Source organism: Malus domestica, chromosome 13 (assembly GCF_042453785.1).
Source record: "Malus domestica chromosome 13, GDT2T_hap1".
NCBI lineage: Eukaryota > Viridiplantae > Streptophyta > Magnoliopsida > Rosales > Rosaceae > Malus > Malus domestica.
The window spans coordinates 10602775-10626332 of NC_091673.1; the positions used below are offsets into that span (position 1 = coordinate 10602775).

The 23558-nt window shown below is 37.7% G+C and overlaps 3 protein-coding genes across 5 annotated transcripts; 1 reads left to right on the top strand and 2 right to left on the bottom strand.

The window, feature by feature from the left end:
• Nucleotides 1-851: 851 nt before the first annotated feature.
• On the top strand, nucleotides 852-13829 carry LOC103452631 (autophagy-related protein 8i-like). 2 transcript variants are annotated; one of them, XM_008392152.4, is made up of 5 exons: nucleotides 852-1137; nucleotides 1251-1306; nucleotides 2026-2078; nucleotides 2597-2715; nucleotides 2805-3090. In XM_008392152.4, exons 1-5 carry the CDS (start codon nucleotides 1098-1100, stop codon nucleotides 2891-2893), a joined length of 357 nt encoding a protein of 118 aa, XP_008390374.1. In that variant the 5' UTR covers nucleotides 852-1097; the 3' UTR covers nucleotides 2894-3090. The 2 variants fall into 2 exon arrangements, with proteins under 2 accessions (XP_008390374.1, XP_028947223.1); XM_029091390.2 differs by lacking the exon at nucleotides 2805-3090 and adding an exon at nucleotides 13692-13829 and having other exon boundaries at nucleotides 863-1137.
• Nucleotides 3507-5622, bottom strand: LOC103452630 (BTB/POZ and MATH domain-containing protein 3-like). 2 transcript variants are annotated; one of them, XM_008392151.3, is made up of 6 exons: nucleotides 5505-5622; nucleotides 5302-5431; nucleotides 4995-5164; nucleotides 4604-4886; nucleotides 4320-4486; nucleotides 3507-3832 (listed from the first exon to the last, which is right to left on the bottom strand). In XM_008392151.3, the coding sequence occupies exons 1-6, from the start codon at nucleotides 5524-5526 to the stop codon at nucleotides 3678-3680; spliced, it is 927 nt and encodes a 308-aa protein (XP_008390373.1). In that variant the 5' UTR covers nucleotides 5527-5622; the 3' UTR covers nucleotides 3507-3677. The 2 variants fall into 2 exon arrangements, with proteins under 2 accessions (XP_008390373.1, XP_008390372.1); XM_008392150.3 differs by having other exon boundaries at nucleotides 4604-4889.
• On the bottom strand, nucleotides 6504-7949 carry LOC139190521 (MATH domain and coiled-coil domain-containing protein At3g58340-like). Its single transcript, XM_070810862.1, has 3 exons — nucleotides 7394-7949; nucleotides 6883-7091; nucleotides 6504-6813 (listed from the first exon to the last, which is right to left on the bottom strand). The coding sequence occupies exons 1-3, from the start codon at nucleotides 7651-7653 to the stop codon at nucleotides 6659-6661; spliced, it is 624 nt and encodes a 207-aa protein (XP_070666963.1). The 5' UTR covers nucleotides 7654-7949; the 3' UTR covers nucleotides 6504-6658.
• Nucleotides 13830-23558: the final 9729 nt, after the last annotated feature.

The window sequence follows — 23558 nt, forward strand, 5'->3', positions numbered from 1 at the left end:
AAGTAAAGGCACAATGAGGTGAATCAAATACACCTTACAATTAAATCACTATTTCTTCTCCCCTCAATATTGCCGGCCCTCTAGATCGTTCAATCATATACGCCTACAACAATATTTTATTTTTAATCTCAATTATTTATTCTCTTATTATTCTTGTTACACCATATCAAGTTAAATGAATTTCCATTAATATCACATCAATATTTCCTATTTTACAACATACATTTATTTTTATTTTTATGCAGGGCCCCTGATATGGACCTATGGGCTTGCTCCATTTGCTCGATTTCATGGATGACTTTCTCAATCTCTTTCCTTGCTCATGAATCCATCCAAATGTTGACCTAGTTCAGATCTTCTAATTTTGTTAGAGGAGATTCGGAGTTTAAATTTCACGAGCTATATTGCTTGATCAAAGAATGTGGCAACAAATACATTGAGAGAAGACCAGGGTTTCAACTTGGATAGTGATATTTATACCCATTTTTACCTCTCACAGGTCATTATTAATTTTGTTTATTGATATTCTTTAATTTATTTGATTCGATGATCGAAACCTAAAAAGATATGTAAAAAGTAAAAGTAAGTGTATAGATAGAACTATCCTTAAACTTATGCAGGACCTTTCTACTATCTTCTACTAAACCGAACCAAAAGACTAAAGGATATAATTTCTTGTTTTTGTTAAAGGCATGGGAAATATTCTGTTGAAAGATACCATATCCTTTCGGATCGGGCTGAATCCGGCCCACTAAAACCCGCAGACCGCATAAAAAGCCGAAAATCTCGGCCCAAAAACGACCGAGCAACGTATCGGTTGTTGAGCAAAGGAACGCCGAAGCTTAAAGCAACAGAAAACGACTTGTGAGGTGCGTTTGTGAGCGGTGTACGTAACACTTGTAGCTTTCTCCTCTTCGACACGTCTTTCTCTCTGTCCCCCCTCTCTCTCCTCTCTCTCTCTCTCTCTAAACTTTTTCTATAAAATTGGAAGAAAAAGAGTCCCAAAGTTTTGCTTTGATTGATTCGTTTCAGGCTTTTTTCAGACTCTCTCTCTTCTCTCTCTCTCAATCTCAAAAAGGGAAAAAGGTTCAAGCTTTATGGGGAAGATCCAGTCCTTCAAGCAGGAGTTCTCATTCGGTTTGATTTTCCCTCCTCTATTTTCTATTCAATAATTTATGGAAAAGGTGCGAAATTGTGAATTTTTTTTTTTGTGTGGTGCTAATTATTGGGTATTTTTTCTTTTGGTTTAGATGAACGAGTTGAAGAATCGAAACATATAATTTCGAAATACCCAGATCGAGTTCCGGTGAGTTTTCAATTTTCTGCAATTTTTAGTTTAATTTTCTGTGATTTTTGTTTTTGTTGGAAAAATGTGAATTAGAAATGCCAAGATTGTGGGAAATAATGCACTTGTAATTTGAAAAATTGAAATATGTTCTTGTTGATGCTATTGGTTAACTAGAATTTCTGGATTTGTTTACGCGTTTTTGCTTTGTTAAATTATTAATTTATTATTTTATTACAATTTGACTTTGACCCGATTGAGAGATGATAACATTTTAGTGGCTGAAAGATTTTGATGGATGGATGCTTAGAAATGGCAAATTGTTGGTTTGTCTGTTGAAAAAAGGACAAATTTTAATTCCTGTGGATTACGTATGTGAAGAATGTCCGTCATTTTCTTTTCTACAGTTGTTGATGTGTTATGTGGGTTTGATCGCTTTCAGGCAGTTTTTTCCAAAACTTTTGGAACATGGAAGTAAATTAAACATGATGATTCCCATTGTCACCCCCGAGAGCTGTGTATTATTGATCGATGTTTTTTTCGTCGCTTGTCGTGTATAGATCTGACAAACACGGGAGGAAGTGATTATTTTAGGAAGATTTTATGTGAAAACCGTGTACAATCATAGAGCGGCTTAATTTGAGTAGAAGCAACACGGTTAGACTTTATTGGAAGATTTGTTGCGAGCGTTGATACGATGTCAAAACTGACGAGGGTGTTCTTTTTATGTTTTTCTGCAGGTGATCCTTGAAAGATATTCCAGGACAGACCTGCCGGAAATGGAAAAGAAAAAGTATGTTTTAGTTGCCACAGTTCTCTTCTGTTAGGAACAAACTTAAATGCTGTATCCCATATGGCTTCATAGTTTCAGATCAAAACTTGCAAATAACACTTTCTAGCATCCAGGAATTTTGATATTCAGACCCTGCGTAAAGTGGGAGCCTTGTGCACTGGGTACGACCAAGTAAAGTTTCCGTCTCTAGGTCCTTCCTCCTAGTTTCTTTGGCATACTTGTAGAAATCCTGACTATATAACTTTTCGTTCCTGAAAAACAGAGAGCTTGGCTTCTGTTACTTGCTCTGTCTCTGTGTTCTGAGGATCGTTTGACCTTTTTGCTTGCTTTTCTGTCCTTTGGTAGCAGATGTGTGGTTGGATGAGTTTCCCTTATCTGCAGTTTAGTATAATCCGAATGTAGATAATTCAAAAAGTTTGTAGAAATTGGTATACTTCCTAGACAATTTTAGCCTATTGTTTATGCATTCGCACTTTAAGGAGAATAACCTCTAATCCGTGTTTCCTTGTTTCATCTAGATTCCTTGTTCCTAGAGATATGTCTGTCGGGCAGTTTATCCATATCTTAAGCAGCAGGCTTCACTTGACTCCGGGGAAAGCTCTTTTTGTTTTTGTGAAGAACACTTTACCTCAAACAGGTAAAAGAGCCTGTTAACCATTCGGCCAGTTTAGCGTCTGCATCATTTTCGAACCTTCTAACGCTCTCTTTTATCTATTTCATTTACAGCCAGTCGCATGGATTCCATCTATGAAACTTACAAGGAGGATGACGGTTTCCTGTATATGTGTTACAGCAGCGAGAAAACCTTTGGTTAACCTTGCCATCTCCTCCCCTAATCATCTAATCGCCTCGTCCATCTCAGTGACTTGTAAGTATTCATTGTTAACTTGTTCTCAATCCGAACGGGCCCGTGAGGCGTGCTTCACTCTGTATTATCACGTTCGTTGTATATTTGATTCATTGTGAATTCTGTAAAGTTGGTACTTTTAATAATGCAACATTTACCAATTCAGTAGTCTCATTTTTCTTTCCCATCCCAATATATTTCCAAACTTTTCGTCCGTAAACTACCAGAGTTGTCGAATTGAGGTTGCACTTGCAGTGCCTCAAAAGTATGCCCCGGTGCTTTAACCGTCTTACTATTGAAAGAGTAATGTTAGGGAGATTAAATTTCCAAACTCTCCTCCATTCGTGAGTGTATTATACGCGCCAAACACAAAAATAAATTAAAAATAAAAAAAAAATCAGAAACGTTGCTGATGTAATATCGACGTCAACCTTACCCGCTGGCGCAAGTGGGCATTTGGGCAAGCTTTGCGTGGCTCACCAGTTGCCCTCCCATCTTTCGGCCTGCTGTAGGTGGGGTTTCGTGGCTGCACAACAAAATTTTTGAAGGAAAAAAAAGAAATCGAAAACAAGAAGAGCATATGAAGAATAGAGAATGATGTATTTATTCACCATGAAGGTCGGAAGCAGTACTTCCATACACAGGACTAATAAGTCTAGCGAATATGGTTTTAACACCTTATTTGACATTTTTTAGTATTTTACGCCCCAAAGTTTCACACAGCAGACATTTATTACTGTTTTACAATTCGGCTACAGTGCACTAGTAATTCCATGGACGGTGACCTCTGCCTCGACGATGCATGTATCCTTCGACACAAGCCCCATGCTTGCCTGATTCAAAAATCCCAGTGTAATGAATCTCCACCATCCCCATTCCGAATTTGAGGCACTGAACCAATGATTTGCTACAAGCACCAAAAGTATTATCAGTTTACAAGTATTTTGGATTAAAACGTACACATAGGTTGCAAACTTTTAATAAAAAATAAAACTAGGTGGCAGTAAACAGATTAAATTGTTGTTTGTGTACGATTTATCGTTCTTTTAATGTTACTCAAAATATTCAGTTGCTTTCTACTAGAAACAAGAGTCTCAACATCCCGCAACATTTCGCAACAACCAACCAAAAAGTTGTGAACATTTTCAGTGGATTGCAAGCAAAAATTCTCGATATCAACTTTCCACTGAACGAGAGTTCAACAATAAGCATCACCATCGTCGTTGCCATCGCGATTCAAATGCCACGAAGAACTCGAGCACCCGAGGTTGTCCATGGGGTGAATTTCATTAGGGGGCGGCAATAAAACCACCCTTTAATTTTAAAGTTTGTAACATGTTCAAATCCTTATTTCCTCATATGATTATGTAGCAACAGGAATAACGAATCTTTACCTTTACCAAACTGATGCCTGCCATTCACCTGGTCTAGGAGGCGCAGGGTAGACTCTGCATATATTTTACAGCCAGGAGGAAGAGATTTCGGTTCGGCTAACGCCAGATAAAGAGCCAGATGGGTACCAATTCCATTGCCTTTTCCCTTGGGATAGAGCTGCATCTTCCTGCAAAGCAACCAACATATTTACAAAACTTTTACTTGACTCTGCTTAAGTTTCCGATGTCTTTGAGAGAAATTTCTTATACAGGAAGCGAAGTCTAACAAGTTCAGGGTTACATACCATTTCTGGTCTCCGGCAGTGAATACTTTTGAGTCGTAGGATTCGCCGACTAGCTTTGAGAAGTTGTCAATCCTCCAAATATTCTTGTACATAACAGGATCCTTTACCATCGATAGACACTCTCCTTTGCCTGTCATGCTCTCTTTAGAAACAAAGACCTCCGCTCCGAACACACAGTTGTCATCAATGAGGAATCCATTGGAAGCTTCATTGAAAACTTTGTGCGAGAGAAATTGATCGAATCCCCATTCGGGTTTCAACCCATGAAAGCACCTTTCCTTTTCTTCTAAGCAATGTACAGGGAAAACATATAAGAAAATGAGACGATGCTTCACAATTATGAGAACTATAAGCTTGTTTATATTTGTGAATTGAAGGAAAGTATTAGTACCTTGAAAAACAGTGTAGTTCCCATTGTTCTGATCGAGCAAAAACAACCTGAAAACAGCATACACTTCCGATGAAACCTGGAGAGCATTTGATCCTGACCTTACCAAGTAGAGAGAGATGTGTTCTTTTACATTCCTGTTCTTGTTTCCATTTGGATAGAAAACCAGTTTCCTGAAGCAAAACAACAAATTATAGTACTCTAAATTAAGTAGCTCGAAAATAAGAAGAAAATACCAACAATTATTGCAAAGCTTACGAACAAAGAATAGTAAGAATTTGTTCTTAGAAATTGAGAGAAAGGATTGTACCATTTGTGTCCTCCGGCTTCAAAGTCCCCGGATTCGTATTTCTCCACTGATTTTTTGGTGAGCAATGAAACCGACTGGATTTTTACCGTGTAATGAGTTGGCGGTGCATCAGAAATTTTTCTCAAAATCCCTGAAATAAAATTTGTACAATAGTTACTGCTTTCAACTCCAACACAATCAAGCAAACAGATAGAGCATCTTACCATCGAAGATATGACTAGTCATGTCGATAAACTTAATTTTCAATGATTCGATTACAAAGAATTCAATCGGTTTTCAGTTGCAGAACAAAATATGTTTTGCCGCTTTTATAAAGGAAATATTAAAGGTGTTATTCCTAACTTGAAACCTTTTTGAAGATTGAACTGTTATGCTTTGCTTCTAAAGGGTTGCCTTGGTTTCATTGAAAAGGTATCCAATACCTACTTGTGGGTGCTTCCAAACACATGTTCTGGAATTTTAGTTCTTATTAAAAGGAACAATGTTTACGGTTTAGCATTGACGAACAAGTTAAGATTAGACTTGCCATACAAAGTTTTTAGCTAAACACGAGATGCTACTTGAAATTTACTGGTCAAGACTCGACATATTTCTCACACGACAGATTTTTGAACACCACTTTTAGTACAAGTGGGAAGGGGCTGCAGCTCTAGGGTTCCAAGAACGCCACTTTAATTTAGTACAAACCATATCATGGACGCAGAACTTCATATTCATAAGTTGATTAACAGCATTTTAACAATATCCGAAATCTAATACAACCTGACTATAGTGCTTCCGCAATTCCATGGACAGTGACCTCTGCCTCCACTACGCAAGTATCCTTCACCACAAACCCCATGTGTGCGATTGAGAGGCACTACACCAGTGATCATCTACACAGAAGAAATAAACCCTCATGTTATATGACATTATATACAGTTAAACACTCAGTGTACCTGGCCGATCTTTTACCTTCCTTATACTCATGCATGCATTCTTGAGAACTGATAGACACTCTCCATGTCCTGTTCTTCGTTCTTTACAAACAAGGACATCCGCTCCAAACACACAGTGATCATCCACAAAGGTTGCCTATTTATTAGCCTTAACTGACCTCATAGACGAGGTGAAATGTTAAAAAATGTGCATGCCAGTGGCTCAATATGTTAAACGCATAACATATTTAGAAAGAAGAAAAGCGGCCTTCCAATTCGCAAAAATCACAAACTTCAGCCAAAATTAATTTAAAACATCAAAATACCCTTCAATCACAAGTCATTTGGTGAACAAGGATTTTACTACTACGGTATACCCACATCTAGATTGTGCTTTTACAACATCTTTTTAGCAACAGCCAAAACATACGACATGCCTACTACAGTATAGTTGCAGTTCCATGGACAGTGACCTCTGCCTCCACTATGCAAGCATCCTTCACCAAAAACCCATTGCATGCCTGATTCAAAGTGTCCAGCGAAATGAACTTAGGCCAGCCCCAACTCGGATTTGAGGTACTGAACCAGTTGTTACCTACACATAATACACCCCGATGTTATGAAGGATGCATGCAATAAAACACTGAAACAGGACAATCTTTACCTTTAAAACACTCATGTTTGGCATGCATTTGATCTACAATGCGCAGTGAAAACTCTGCAAATACTTTGGAACCAGCAAGTTTTTTTGGATCACTCAATTCCGAGAAAAGAGAAATACGAGGAAGTGTTTTTGGATCACCCAATTCCAAGTAAAGAGAAATATGAGTACCCGTTCCAGTGCCATATCCCTTGGCATTGAGCACTATCTTCCTGCAACATCGGGAAGAATATGATGACTTTTTATTTTAGATCTCTTGTTTTTTGGGATGGGACCTAATTCACCTCGCATCAATTAAAAGAGCAAACTCGTACATGGGAAGCAAAATTTCAGCAAGTTTTACCGTGATTGACCACATCTAGTGCGAAAGTTATGTAGTTAAAATTGCATATACAGTTTGAAACTCAAAAATCATATCCTTTTGTTCTCATGCAGGTAAAACAAGATTATACAGTGGACTAAAAATTTAAAACTCTTGTTAAGGGTATTAATATAAAGGGCCTAGCAGAGATACCATTTCCGTTCTCCGGCATTGAATGGCTCTGATTCGCAGTATTCAGTACCTAACTCTGAAAAGTTCTCAACCTTCCAGACATGCTTGCACATAACAGCATTCTTGATCATCGATATTGACTCTCCTTTGCTAGCTCTTCTTTCTTTACAAACAAAGACCTCAGCTCCAATCACACAATTATCATCAATGACATATCCGTTGGAAGGATTAGTAAACGATGTAAGAGTGATAAGCTTATCAAATCCCGAATAACGCATCATCGCATGGAAACATTTTTCCTTTTATTGGCATCTATTGAATACGCAAGGTAAAAAATAATCATCAGAAAATGAGCAGGGAGCATTGCAATTTTCAAAGAAGAAAAATTTCCGGTCTATGAATATGATCACTTGATGAGAATTAACTTTTGAAGTAGGTAAAGTGTATCTTGAAGAACCAGGAACATGCCTTTATTCTGATCTAGCAAAAAGAACCTGAAATCAACGTATACTTCGCGTCCAGTCTGAAATGAATCAGCTCCAACCATTTCCAAGTAAACAGAGATGTGGGCGTCTACATTTTTCTTCTTGTTTCCATTCGGGTAGAGCACTAGTTTCCTGAGAGCAAACATAAAGTACGGCTAACATCTTTTTTTAACCAGCTTACACAGCACATGATACACGAAACACATTATTGCAGTACAAAGAAAGAAAATATCATAGAACTAATGTCAGACAGTGAGTGTGAAACATAAGTTTGCAGAAGATGATATTAAACTCAAACTTTAGCTGATGATAAAATGAGAGATCTACCATTTGTACTCTCCAGCTTCAAATCCACCCGACTCATATTTGTCCGCTGTAATTTTGGTTAGCCATGAAAACGACCCGATTTTTAGAGTGTAATGAGTTGGAGCTGAATCTGAATATGATGTCGAAAACCCTGAAACAAAAAATAGTGTTAATGCAAGCACATATTGTTTAGACTAAAACCGGTAATATAAAGCAGATAAAGTATTTAACCATTTTGTTGAAAGAGATAACAAGCCATGACAATAAAATTGAAATTGGTTAACATACTGTTATGGCTAGACAATTATCTTTTGCTTCAAGAGGATATATATATATGTGTGTGTGTGTGTGTGTGTATAATGTCATTAGAGAAGCAATTACGAGCATCCAATGGAGAGATTTTTCAGGGGTGGTATGACACATGTTATTATGCACTTGAAAAAAATATTTTCCCTTCAATTGTATAATGACATTTGACATACCACCTTGTGTTCCGAGCAAATTGAAAAATCTCTCCATGTAATGAGCTTGTTGTACATTGGACGAGATATGTCTTTTCATCTCTATATGTTACATCCCACATCGCCTAGGGAAGTGGATCCTTTAAGCCTTATATGTATATTCTCATCTCTACCTAGCACGAGACTTTTTGGGAGCTCATTGGCTTTGGGTTCCGTAGGAACTCCGAAGTTAAGTGAGAAATGGGCCAAAGCATTCCTAGGATGAGTGACCCACTGAGAAGTTCTGCTTGAGTGAGTTCCCAAAAAGAAAATTGTGAGGGCGTGGTCGGGGCCCAAAGCGGACAATATCGTGCTACGGTGGAGTCGAGCCCGGGATGTGGTGGGGCCCGGGCCGGGATGTGACAATTAAAACAGTTATCAACGTACTAACTCCCAGGTTTTATGAAAACACATATATAATAATAAACATAGATTTTTCAAAATCTAGCATGCCGTGCACTGTCTCAAATCATAACTTTTATATATTCATAGTATAAAGTCATCCATCATCAATACTATAAAGAAGTGTTCTAAACGTGTTCTAAATATCATATCGTCATCCATAAGATATTCTATAAGAACACGAGTTATATGAAAAATAGTAATAATTCAAACTAGCCTTAATAAGCATGTTATCTCACAAAACGTTTCATAAAACATAATCATTAAATCATGCTTTTCATGAATGCATTTCTACTATTAAAACATGCATTTTTGAAGGGGTCCACTCATGTTTGTTTTGCGCCCCCTTCAGGACTTATGAACGAGGATTATGATCTGAGCTACAAGGAATTTCCCTACCAGTGATTCAATGCTATACCTTCTCTGCTTCGGCACCTATTGTAATAGCACTTCTTTATCTTAAATTCTGCTTGTACTTTGTATTAGACATATGCTCTGAACTTATGTGTATTACCATAATTTTATAAATTAGCATTTGAACTTGTGTTATTAGTTCCTATTGCCTGTTTTACCTTATTTTCTCAGCTTTTGCTTAAATTAAATGGCTTTCGTCACCCTTCAGGTGTCGGCCAACACGTGACCATCGATGTCCCAAGGACATCGGGATCGGGGTGTGTCACTCACTATACATACTAAATTTAATAAATTCAGTGCACAATCTCTTTCTTTTCGGATTCATTAAAAAAAAAAAAAGCAACACCACAAAGCACTTTCTTTTCCGATTCATACGAGAGATTTTTTAGTGTGACCATTACACGGAGTGGTACACCACGTGTCATTATATAAATGGTGGGATATGTGTGTTAAAAAAGGCTAAATAGCCAAAATGGTCCCCTGAGATTTGCATAACTCATCACTTTGGTTCCTGAGATTCCAAATCAATAAAAGTGCTCACTGAGATTGTCCACCATCCAACATTTTGGTCATTCCGTTAAAAACTCCGTTAATTGTCCCGGAACTCTTGGCCGAAAGTTTGGGCAATTTTCAAAGCTTCGTAACTTAATCGTTTATTAACCAAATTCGACCCATAATATATCAAAATGAAGATAGGAAAGTGTAGAATACGATTATACCTATTTGGAAGCCCAATGGTTGCCGGAGAAGATCGGAAAATAGCCTCAAAGTTGACTGGTCTGAGCGAAAACTGGAAAACTTGCCAGAAACTGGGTTTACTTTAAACGTTCATAACTTCTTCAATACTCAACGAAATCAAGTGATTCAAAACGAAAATCATACTTCACGATGAGACAAAGAGAATGGTGCCTTTTTCAATGGCTAGATCGCCGTGGTTTGGCCGAAAAATGGCTCGAAAGTGGCTAACTCAAGACCCAAATAGCCACTTTCGAGCCGTTTTTCGGCCAAACCAAGGCGAGTTAGCCATCAAAAAAGGTTACCGTTCTCTTCTTCTCGTCAAGAAGTATGATTTTTCTTTTTTGAATCACTTGATTTCGTTGAGTATTGAAGAAGTTATGAATGTTTAAAGTTTACCCAGTTTCCGGCGAGTTTTCAAGTTTTTCCTCGGACCAGTCAACTTTAAGGCTATTTTCTGGTCATCTTTGGAAATCATTGGTCTTCCGAATAGGTATAATCTTATTCTAAACTTTCCTATCTTCATTTTGATATATTATGGGTCGAATTTGGTTAAGAAACGATTGAGTTACAAAGCTTTGAAAATTACCCAAACTTCTGACCAAGAGCTCCGGGACATTAACTGAATGACCAAAATGATGGATGGTGGATAATCTCAGGGACCACTTTTATTGATTTGGAATCTCAATGACCAAAGTGATGAGTTATGCAAATCTTAGAGACCATTTTGGCTATTTAGCCAAAATGAAATTTTGGAACCTTGGATTAGCAACATAACTTGAACCCGAGGCACCGAACCAGTTATAATCTAGGCACTGCTTTGCGATAATAGAAGAATACGAACACAGGTTTGTAGCTCTATTGAGGAGTATTGGAAGCCAATGTCAACCTTTTCTTTTTGCTTTGCTGTCAACTTTTTCTTTTTGCTTTTCTCCATTTTTCTCCTCACTCTAAAAGGTATGATAACTTAATACCTAAGTTTAGATGCTATTAAAATTGTCACGCTCCGATTCCAAGACATAACAAAAAAAAAAAAAAAGTTCAACAGTGTAAGAAATTTTCATTTTACTTTGTGGATGCACCCAACCTTAGGGTTAGAGATTACCTACGTACTCTCTGAAGGGATCAAGGCAATGATAGTTCATCATTTTGTTAAGCTTCAAAAAAAATTTATTTGCAATCACTTCAAAAAATTCTCATGGCATTATTATCTAGCATGAAAACATAGAGTACCAGACAACTCACAATTCCACAATCAAATCAACGACAAATAACATGTCAAGAACTTCGCCTACGTGTGAGATCGAGCTCTATTGAAAAATACTAACAGTGACCAAGGTCTACGAATTTTTAATAACTAATTACAAAAATCACAACTTTGTAACGCTAAAATTAACGAAAATTAAATTAAGTTTATTAAAATACAAAATACGAAATGTTTTAGTATTAAAATCCCATCCCCGAATTTCACATCCTCCCCACCATATAGAAATTTCGTCCTCGAAATTTTCAGTACCTTTCACACTTCAAACTGTTCCTAGAATTATTGAACATCAAGTTCGACAATGTTAATTATACCACATGTCATTATACACTCTGATCTTGAGACATGACCAAAAACAAACCCATTGTTGAACATCGTATGAACTTTTCATTTTATTTTGTGGCTACACCTAACCTTTGGTTGGACTAACAAGTACCTTTGAAGGGATTAAGCCAACTGTACTTTGCTTGAGTTTGAATGTGGGTGGAAACGGTGAAAACCGACGTGGAAGCCAATGATGGCCGAAATAATCGCCACTTCGCCGCAGTCGCTTCGATGGCTGGTCTGATGTTTGGGTTTTGTAGCCCAAACCCAGGTGAGTGTCTTGGTGGTGGTGGGTGATGCATGGGTGGTCGGGGATGGAAGACCACCGGCCGAGAAGCTTGAGAAAAACGGCGGCTCCAAACCATCACGAACTAAGACCAAACGGAACAAAGGTTGGGTGGATTATGAGTGTGAGAGGGTGACGAACCGAAAGATGGTGGTGGCGACGATTTTCGTAGTCGGACGTCGCCGAAAACGGTTCCAGAAGAGCTGCCCAGTAATCGGGTCGAACACTGAGTCGAGGGAGCGACCTCTGTATAGCAGTCCCAATGACGAAACTGCCCCTGCCTTTGCTTGCTTATTTTTCCTTCGTTACGACTCCGATACGCACAATTTTGTCTACATGTTCGTGGGTCGAGCTTTATTTGAAAATACAAAGAGTGACCTCGAAAGGTATATGAATTTTTAATCACTAATTACAAAAAGCCAAGATATGTAACTCTAAAATTAATGAAAATTAATTTCAATTCCCGAAAATAGGAAATACAAAAAATTTGGATAGTGAAATCCGGGGACTGGGGACGGGATTTCACACTTATCTTTAACTATGGAAGGCAGTCAAGGAGATATGGAAACCAAAACAATTCTGCTCGAGTCTTCCAACTCAAGAGGATGTTGCTGCACTTCAACAGGAAAGTAATCCTTTCATTCAACACCTTGGTAGCCTAAAAAGCTTGTGGAATGAACTAGATGCATACAGACCGCACACCACTAATGTTGTTGTTTTGCTTAAAAGGGATGAAGAAGATAAGATCTTGCAGTTATTGGCTAGTCTAAACTTAGATTATGAAGATCTTCGCATTGACTTTTTAACGAATACTGAGCTTCTATCATTTGCAACTGTTTGGGCCATAATTCAAAGAGAAGAAGTACGCAGAAAGTTATGAACGTGGGAATCAAGGCGAGTGGTTTAGAAGCTGGAGCATGTGCCGTCAACTACAAGTTATCTAGAGACCGTGTACAAGGGAAAAAGGCCTGACTTGGAGTGCTTTTATTGCATCGATGTTGGGTCTTGCATCCTAAGCTGAAATCAAAATTTGACAAAGAGCACACAGATTTTAGATGTTACCAGAGTTCTCATTCTGGTTCCCATACATACTTGTAGGAATCCTGACTATGTAACTCTTTGTTCCTGAAAAACAGAGCTTGGCTTCTGTTACTTGCTCTGTGTTCGGAGGATCTTTTGACTTTTTTGCTTGCTTTTCTGTCCTTAAGTAATAGATGTGTGCTTGGATGAATTTCCTTTATCTGCAGTTTATTATAATCCGGATGTAGAAATTAGTTCAAAAAGTTCGTAGAAATCAGTTTACTTCCTGGACAATTTTAGCCAATTGTTTGTTCATTCTCACTTAAAGGAGAACAACCTCTATTTCGTGTTTCCTTGTTTCTTCTAGATTCCTGGTTCCTAACTTCCTAGAGATATGCCTGTCGAGCAGTTTATCCGTATCTTAAGCAGCAGGCTTCACTTGTCTCCAGGGAAAGCTCTTTTTGTTTTTGTGAAGAACACTTTACCTCAGACAGGTAAAAGAGCCTGCTATTCATTCGGCCAGTTGAGCATCTGCATCATTTTCGAGCCTTCTAACGCTTTCTTTTGTGTTTTTCATTTACAGCCAGTCGCTTGGATTCCATCTATGAAACTTAAAAGGAGGACGACGATTTCCTGTATATGTGTTACAGCAGCGAGAAAACCTTTGTTTAACCTTGCCATCTCCTCCCCTAATCATCTAATCGCCTCGTCCATATTAGTGACTTGTAAGTATTCACTGTTAACTTGCACTCAATCGGAACGGGACCGTGAGGCGTGCTTCACTCTGTATTATCATTTTCGTTGTATATCTGATTCATTGTGAATTCTGTAAAGTTCTTACTTTTAATGATACAACATTTACCAATTATGTATTGTCTCATTTTTCTTTCCTGTCCCAATATATTTCCAAACTTTTCCTCCGTAAACTACCAGAGTTGTCGAATTGAGGTTGCACGAAAAAAAGGGATTTCTTGCAGTGCCTCAAAGTATGAGATGTTACGGGTTCTTTAACTGTTTTACCATTAGAAATCCAATAGTACAAATTATCAGGTCGTTGGAATTCAACAACTCTCATAGTGCCAGTTATAGAGTCGTTGGGATCCTCTGTCGGCGCTCAATCGCGGGGCCCACTGTTGCAGAAGCTATTGTCGGCCAGTCTCCTCCATTTGCGGGTGTATTATACGCGCCAAACACAAAAAAATCAGAAACGTTGCTGATGTAATATTGACGTCAGCCTTAACTGCTGGCGCAAGCGGGCATTTGGGCAAGCTTTGCAGGCCCACCAGTTGCCCTCCATCATTCGGCCTGTTGCAGGTGGATTTCGTGGTTGAATGGCATTTTCGAAGCCCTTGCCCTTTGACAATGAGTGAAAATGTTCTAAACCAAGATCTAGCGGTGAAAAAGTTTTGTCTATTCTATGCTCCCTTGCAAAATAAATGTAACGACCCGTCTAAAAAAATTACGGTTTTTATAATTTCAAAAAGTGAATTTACGAAAATTCCCTTCGAGGCAAATATGTTGACTGCCTTGTCGTGTCACGTAAGGTTCGTTTTCTTGGCGTAATCTTGTAGTACTCGTCGCTACGAACACGTGGACGCGAAGGAGATATTAACGTTTAAAGTAGGGGGCATTTTAGGAAATTGAATATTTTCTGGAAGTCTCTAGATTTTTGGAGCAAAATCTGGAAGCCACGTGTGTGGCCCAGATTAAAGGAAAGAAAAGAAGGGCGGTAGAGTTGGAAGATAAAGTAGAGAAAGAAGGTAGAAGTGAAGGCCAATCAGGAGAGGAGAGATGAGAGAATCAACCAATGAGATAGGGGAAAAATGAGAGAGGGGAAAAATGAGAGAAAGGAGAGAAGGGGAGAAGGAGGAACCCGCCAGGTTCCCTTGACCTGTACTTGACTCGGCGGCACCCATGCTTTCCGACACCATTTAGACGATTTTTCCGGCAAGTCACGCCACGCCACCACCTATAATCAACTCCACAACCCTTCTTCTTCAAGTTCCACCCCAAACCCGACGGTTTTGGTCTTGGTTTCGTGGGAATGGCACCGGCGGCACCGTGGTGTTCTTGATGGCAATCTACCAATTTTTGAAGCAAATTCCTTCAATCCACTACTACGAAACCATTTATTAGTGTCTCTATGATAACCAATAAAAAACATATATTATGGTTGGATATTAAGCAAAATTTGACAGAAAATGGATGCAGTTGTAGATATACTAAGCGACAGAATTGCCAACGTCAGGAAATGAATTTTTTGTCGGTTAAGGCCCTAAAACCGACAGAACTTGTGTCGGATATATGCGACAATAAATACTAAACTATTGTCAGATACTATCAATTAATGTCGTTCTTGACCACCAGGAAATTAAAAATACCGTCGGATTCACATAATTTTCTTGTTGGTCCTAACCGATAGAAAAATTTTAAAAAAATAAAATCTACTATTTTCCGTCAGTCACAACCGACAGAAAAATCTTAATAATTAAAAAAAAACGAAACATTCTGTTTGTTTTTTTAATTTTACAGAATGGATTAAAAAAAAGAGTGAATAAAATAAACAAAGATCGTAACAAACATAATATGCATTCAAATATAAATTAACCTACAATAATGTCTTTTGAATCCGTCATAACACATAAGGTAGACGTTAAATATAAATTAACCTACAATACGGTCATCTAAATCCGCCATAATACATAACTAGACAAAATACATTTGTCCGAAATAGATAAAGTGTCATACATATTCGTAAGGAAAACCAACAAACTATTCAATAGAACCCGAGCCTTCTGCTGAACCTCCATGTGCTCCAAAGCCTTCTGCCGATCCTCCCTATGATCCAAAGCCTTCTGCCAATCCTCCATGTGCTCCCAAATACCTCATCATATCCCCATCAAAACTACCTGATAGCAATCCGGAAAACAAACCCGGGGATAATCCACCATTGAAAACACTTGGAGAAATATGTGAGTCACTGGGAGAAGCCATCTGAGGTTGATATACTAGCATTGGATACTGCGGTTGAAAAGGCATATGCTGCATAGGATATGCAGGCGCAAGTGGCTGACTAGGGGCCAAATGCTATGATGCCTAAGGGCTGAATGGTGGCTGCTGTAGATGTTGTGGAATAAGCAATATCAATATTTGTTGTTGCTGCATCATGAACTGCTGGTTCATCACCTGTTGTTACTGGTTTACTTGCTGCTATGAGTCTTTGATTTCTCAAGCTCAACCGTTACCTCCGCCAACTTTCTAAAGGCTTCTTCCTCCCTCATCCTCAATTCGTTATTCTCAACTAGCACCTTGGCCAATGCACCCCTGGATGATTTCCAGGAAGACCTAGCATCTGAAGAGCTTGCATATGACACCATCTCTGGTATCACTGTCACGCCCCGATCCCGACATACGTCCAGGATCGACACGTGATGTCACCAAATACCTATATATCTATCATACCTCGCCTCCTGAATATATACAAAGTATCCTTCAAGATCCAGATGCATAATAATTTTTCGTATACTTTATGACTGCATCTAACCTCTTCGTTAGACTGCCTATGTACCCTCAAAAGTGATCAAGCCATTCGTAGTTCACTAATCGTCAACTCTACTCTTTCCGTAAAATACTTCTAACAAAAAAATCATAATGCACCATGTTTGTACCATGCTTAACCAATCCCGAAACTACTGAGCACCAATCAACGTTTTACCATCAAGGACCTAGAAGAGTTTTTCTCCAACCAGGAGGCTAATCACAGCGCAACACGTGTCGACATCAGAAGCCAATCATAGCGCGACACGAGTCAATATTAAAAGCCAATCACAACACGACACTTGTCAATGTCAGAATGAAACTAGAAACTCTCTTCTATAAATAGAGATCATTCTCTCACAATATTTCCTAATGTCATTTGTACTAAATCATTCACTAGTACTCACAAAAGGAGTGCTTGAACATATGTACTTGTGTAAACCCTTCACAATTAATGAGAACTCCTCTACTCCGTGGACGTAGCCAATCTGGGTGAACCACGTACATCTTGTGTTTGCTTCCCTGTCTCTATCCATTTACATAATTATCGACACTAGTGACCGGAGCAATCTAGCGAAGGTCACAAACTTAACACTTTCTGTTGTATCAAAGTCCTCGCTGATTTTGTGCATCAACACACCATATTACACATCAACCTTACGTCAAACAACAATTATCATCTTTCATACACGCATGTAACCCATTCTCACATAGATACTTTCCAATTCCTCCATCAAATAAATCACTCTGTTTCACATAATATCGCAAATCATAGTATGTAACATATCAAAGAACCAACGAAGCACAATGTTATTCTCAAGTCACATTAATCAATTACTCTAATCATAATAATCTCAATCATACCCAACGTCATTCCACAATCACATCAATTGATTAATCATGAATCAAAGATACGTGAGCTTAGCATTTAATTGTTTAATCAATGAATGCAGTAACATATCATTTTACAAATTTAACCAAGGAACTCTAACAACTCCGAAGGAGTCACCCAGACATCCAACAGTTCGTTTGAAACAAATCACAACAACTCATAATCTTAATCTCATACAACATCATGAAAAGTAGGGCTAGAGCGACACAGTTCGGTCGAAGCCTATATCTCTGAAGCTGAAAACAAATCCAAGGGACCAAAACAAGACACCAAAGGGATTTCGGACCACTCAACGGAATCCGAACCAGGATACGATTCCGGAACATCACTCAACGGAATCCAAACAAGCATATGTTTCCCTCATCAAATGTACCAAGTACAACTAATCCTCCTCACTTCTAGAATGCATATGGTCCCTCAACGCGGATATACCAAGCAGGACCATCAATGTACAAGTACTACATGGTGTAGTAAATTCAACACCTTAACTTATCCACATCTGAACCCCCATGAGTTAGAACGTAATCATCTACACCATCAACTTCTCAAGGTCACCACTAATATGTCACCCAACCATATAAGTGCTACATTTCATTTCTAATAGGATTCTAGGATCACATTATCATAATCATAATCATACACAAGAATCACATTACTAAAAAGATAATTTAGCTCACATATGCCACAACCATCATCAGTACCAAGCCAAATCATGTTTAATAATCATAGGCCTTTGGCTAAATATATAAAAATCACATTTCAATAGAAATCACATTTATAAAACCAATTCATCTTCACAAAGGATACTAACATAGGAAATTAAGGTAATAACCATATCACATATATTCAAGTCACTCTCTAACCAATGTAGGCCCACTAGACTTCACTTAGTCTCTCGTAGTACTAATTTTAGTAATTAGAACGTTTCGAGACATGTTGACCAAAAGTCAACTCTCGGTCAAAGGTAGGGTCCACAATTCAATCCGGAAGATCCACTCATTGAATTTCGGATCCGTAACTTTCCAAAGTCCACATTATACTCAATTAACAACATACTAAAATCTTAACACGATCCGACAGTTGGATCTCCGCCAATTTCAAAATTCAAGTGGCGGTCGACATTTAATTTTACCAACTTAGAAATCCAATTAGGGAAGATCCGTACATCGGATTATCGATCCGTACATTTCTATGATCCACAAATATTATGTTCTATCATGCATTAAGGTTTGGTGACGATCCAACGGTCGGATCGTCGAATTATATTTTGACCTAACCACGTAACGAAATGAAATTAGGTTCAAACAATCAAACCACAAGGATATCAATTATTAAATCAGGGCATCTAATTGAACTTAAAAGGACATCGTCGGTCCACTGGCCAGGCCACTGCTGCCCTCGCCGCCCCGACTTGCCGGAAAATTCAACTATTTTTAAAAATTACCAAAAATTACAGAAATGAAGATCTCAAAGAGTGGAGCAAACTTTATACCTGTGTCCAAGTCCAATTTGGCCGGGAAACACTTCAATTTCACTCAAACCCGCCGAAAACCCTTAAATTTGGGTGTTCTTGATTCGACTCCAAAGCTACTCCGACGCCTCAACCATTACTTGGGCTTTGTTCCAGGCTTCAAGAGGAGTCTAATGGTGGTGGTAATTTGATGAAATCGTTTCGGATTTGGGTGATTCGAACACAACACCACCGCAGCCTACCGTGCAGATTCACCCATTTTCAAGGTCAAAACCCTTGATTTTTAAGGTGTAGGAAGAAGAAGGAAGGTTATGGGGAAGTTTTCAATTGACTTTTTGGTGGAATTCACCAGAAAAACCATCGGAAAAGCCGAATGGGTGGCCGGGGTTCACGGGTCCGTTCGACCCGACCTCTTTTCCCTTTCTTCTTTTTCTCTCCTTTCCCTCATTCCCCCTTTTTCCTGATTGGGCAGCTCCTAACCTTTTAAAAATCTGATTGGTTCTCTTTCCCACAAAGTGGGAGTCTAAACAATTTTTAAAATCTATGGTATCACAACTTCAAACGCCCGTAATTATACCGTTATAACTCGAACTCGCAAATGGCTTTCGCCTATGCTCTCGTGGCTTTGAGACCTATTCGAAAACGTTACTTATGACCTCAAAAGGTCAACGAATTTTAAATAATTAATTTCTAAACTTCACTCTTCGTAACTAGTTTAATTAAAATCTAAATCCAAACAATTTAAAATAAATTCTCGAGAAATAATATAAAATCTCAATAGTACAAATACGTAGATTATAACAGTGAAATTCGAGAACGGGATTTCATAATCACCCCATGACCATAACCTTGAACCCTATTTCTAGTCTCAAAACCCATCTGCTTAGCATAATTCTGTGTTCTAATCTCAAAGCTGTCTTCTTCTCCATACTCGATAATTGACTGAATTTGACTCTCCATAGATGTCTTGCAATATAATATTTAAACAAAATAATAAAAGATTATTAATTGAAATATAGAAAAATAAATAAGATTCATAAAAACAAATTCATCAATCCAAACAGAAAGATAAACAAGGTTCATAAAAACACAGATTATGTGTTTAAATAATGTGTTCTAACAAATGCAATATTATTGTTTAAATAATGTGTTAGAACACAGATTCATCAATCCAAATAGAAAGATAAATAAGAATTAAATACAAATAGTCATAATCTGAATAGAGTTATAAATCATTTACCCCTCTCTGTTGTGACGATTCATCAATCCAAGAGCTATCTTTCCGGGTACGGGTAGCTGGAAAAAAAGAGATGGGATCCGGCTCCTTCCCATGCTTGTCCTTCTTTAAATATGTTAAAAGAGAAGAACAAATACATATTAACCCCAGATTATAAATACAAAAATAAAAAACACTACATATATTACAAATTAGCAACACATACAAGTTCCTCGCAAACTCGAGCAAACGTTTTTGAACCAGTTATATGGTTCATTGTTTTTAACTCCCGATTATACTTGTTTTTCTCTACCACCTCCTGAAAAGTAAAAAAAAAAACCTTATAAGACAAACATATTTCAATACCAAATATCAAATCATTAATTTTTTTACCTTTGTTTTAGCATTATCCTAATACGCTAACATCTCGGCCCACTGACCACCATCCACACCAGGGGGAAGTTCTGAGCTCTCATGCTTTTGTCTTTTGGTGTAATATATACTCCACTTTTAAACCATTACGGTATTCCTTGTATGCATGTTCTGCAACATGGAGAGTCATGTTACGAATTAATGGCATTCTGTCACAGTCTTCATCAAGAAAAATGATATTCCCCTATATTCATAAAAACAAACATGTTAGTACAGATCTGAAATATAGTCTTGAAATATAGAAGTACAAAATGAAAATATATACTTTAATTCTTTACCACAAAACTTCCTTATCATTTGCAAGGAGCTAAACGCCAATCCCTCTTCAATGGAATATGTCTTGGATCCTTAACCTCTGAGGCTATCAATTTCGAAAATTCAGTGGCATTTTCACTAACACATTTCCCTGTCGAATCAAATAGACAAAGTTGTATCCCTTTTCACTTCGGAATAGCAGCTCCGCAGGTCCTACGTTCATTTTGTTCCTCCAGGGAAGAGGAGTAAAAATGAGTAGAAGTGAAAATGGGCAGGAGTAAAAATGGCTGGAAGTGAGAATGGGAAGGAGTGAAAATAGGAAGGAGAAGAACGGCTGAAGTGAAAATGGGAAAGAGAAGAGGAAAGGTTGAAGTAAAAATGGGAAGTAGTTGAGGGTAATAAATGTTGTCGGTTATATCCACCAGGAAATTAAAATCCGACAGAGCTTTTATGTTTTTGTCAGTACAGTGCATTTATGTATGTTAGAACGGTGCATTTATAGATGTTAGAATAGTGTCGGTTATGACCGACAATAAAGTAATTGGTGTCGGTTATATTCGACAACTTGATTGAAAAGCGACCGCCTATTTAATATGCATGTCAAGTTTGTGTCGGTTATAATTGACAAAAATATCCAAAAACCGCCACAAAATTTTTCTTCATCGGTTTTTGTGCGCCTTTAATTTTTTTGAATCAAAGTGGTGGGAAATATCTCGCCCAAAATTTTGTTATGTTCTTGTCGGTTATATCTGACAAGGCCACAAGTGAAAAAAAAAAATTTAAACCATGTGTTTTTAAATAACATTTTAAATTTTACCACACAAAGTCACAAACTAAAATATATTAAATAAAAGTCACTACACAAATTGAAATATAGTCAAATTAATACTTAAAAAGCATAAAGTAAATAATAAAACTATTCCATTTTATCTTCTGTTAGGTCATCGTCGACATTGACAAAATCAGGGAACTGGGTAGGCAACGGTAATACTTCGTGAAAAGGAGTCTCTTCCATGCCAACCCTTGTATGCAAATTTTCATTGTCAAGTACACAATCATCCAAATCAGGTATGACATAATCATCAAGTTCATCATTATCCTCCAATACGTCAAACAAATCTCTTAGCTATGTTCGAACAACAACATGCCAATCTTTTTCAATTGTGTCATCCACATAAAATGCTTGTAATGCTTGTGAAGCTAATATGAAAGGATCCTTTTTAAATCCCAATCGATTGAAGTTTACTAAAGTAAATCCATATTGATCGGTCTTCACACCTCTTAGACTTTAACTATTAACCCATTCGCATTTAAACAACATCACAGCTCGACCCCTGTCTCCTGTTTCGGTAGGGCCACAATATCTAACCTCAAACATGTCTATAACTCAGCCATAACAATTCACTTGCCTCATTGCACCAGGGAAATTTGCAGGTATAAAGACACCACAATTTTGATTCTTATGCTTATCGTCCACATATTTTGTACGAAATCTGAACCCATGAATAATGTGACTTTTATATTTCGTCACAACCCTACTAGGATAATTGGCTAGCCAACGCAAGTCTTCAGGTATCAAGATGTCATTGACATGACATCTTGAATTAATCTGTGATAAGTAAAAGGATAAAAGTTGACACGACAAATATAAACATGTCATAATTAAAATGTAAAAAAAAAAAGAAGAAGTAATAATGTGACTGTTATATTAACTCACATGTTGCTTGAACCATTCTGGAAATTCCTTCTTGCTTAGCTCCTTGATTAGTCGCACAGTCAGCCTTGCTCGACGACGTTGGTTTTTCAAGAATTCCTCATGTTGCCTAGCCAATTAGGTCCAAATATGCTTAACTAATTTTTCAAAGTAAAGAAAATTGATAAAACATTAAGACGGATGACTAGATGTTCTTACCTTCTAAATGGGTTGACCTCATCACAATTATTTAGAATGTATTTGTGGCACTGATCAAGAACATTTAAATCGAGCTCCACATTTTCTCCTGAACCCATATAACATCATTTAGAGTAAGAAATTGATAACCCACCAGATACTCCACGTCCAATACCATCTTCATTTTGACCTCTATGAGTGCGACTAGACTCGACATCTCTAAGATACATGGAACAAAAGGACAAGCACTCATCCACCAAATATGCTTCAATAATAGAACCTTCAGGATGACCCTTATTACGAACATAGTGCTTCAGTGTTTGTAAATACCTATAATTATAATACAAAACACAAATTATTATAATTACTAATAAAAATTATCATTATAAATTAACAAATTTTATAAAGATTTGTTAATTACCATTCAATTGGATACATCCATCTATATTGAACAGGCCTTGCAATAGCTGTTTCATTTGCCAAGTGAACTGGGAAGTGCATCATTACATCAAAAAATGCAGGCGAGAATATCTTCTCCAATTGACATAATGTCAAGGGAATTCTTGAATTCAATTGCTTGAAACCTTCCTCGGACTCCTTGCTACACAGTTGTCTGAAATTGCACTCAACTCTAATAATATCAAAATAACAGATTTAGGCAAAACCCCACGTATTGCAAGTGGGAGTAACTGCTGCATTAAAACATGACAATCGTGGCTTTTCAATCCATGTATTTTTCATTCATTCACATGCACA

What these genes read in the sequence shown, in the direction of transcription:
- LOC103452631 (XM_008392152.4), top strand. Translation starts at nt 1,098, where the DNA reads ATGGGGAAGATCCAGTCCTTCAAGCAGGAGTTCTCATTCG. An exon ending in AATACCCAGATCGAGTTCCG is followed by an intron (nt 1,307 to 2,025) that starts GTGAGTTTTCAA and finishes GTTTTTCTGCAG; the next exon opens with GTGATCCTTGAAAGATATTC. An exon ending in GAACACTTTACCTCAAACAG is followed by an intron (nt 2,716 to 2,804) that starts GTAAAAGAGCCT and finishes TTTCATTTACAG; the next exon opens with CCAGTCGCATGGATTCCATC.
- LOC103452630 (XM_008392150.3), bottom strand. Translation starts at nt 5,526, where the DNA reads ATGACTAGTCATATCTTCGATG. An exon ending in GAACTACACTGTTTTTCAAG is followed by an intron (nt 4,890 to 4,994) that starts GTACTAATACTT and finishes TACATTGCTTAG; the next exon opens with AAGAAAAGGAAAGGTGCTTT. An exon ending in CAGGCATCAGTTTGGTAAAG is followed by an intron (nt 3,833 to 4,319) that starts GTAAAGATTCGT and finishes TGGTGCTTGTAG; the next exon opens with CAAATCATTGGTTCAGTGCC.
- LOC139190521 (XM_070810862.1), bottom strand. Translation starts at nt 7,653, where the DNA reads ATGATGCGTTATTCGGGATTTGATAAGCTTATCACTCTTACATCGTTT. An exon ending in AATGCCGGAGAACGGAAATG is followed by an intron (nt 7,092 to 7,393) that starts GTATCTCTGCTA and finishes CCGATGTTGCAG; the next exon opens with GAAGATAGTGCTCAATGCCA. An exon ending in CAAACATGAGTGTTTTAAAG is followed by an intron (nt 6,814 to 6,882) that starts GTAAAGATTGTC and finishes TATTATGTGTAG; the next exon opens with GTAACAACTGGTTCAGTACC.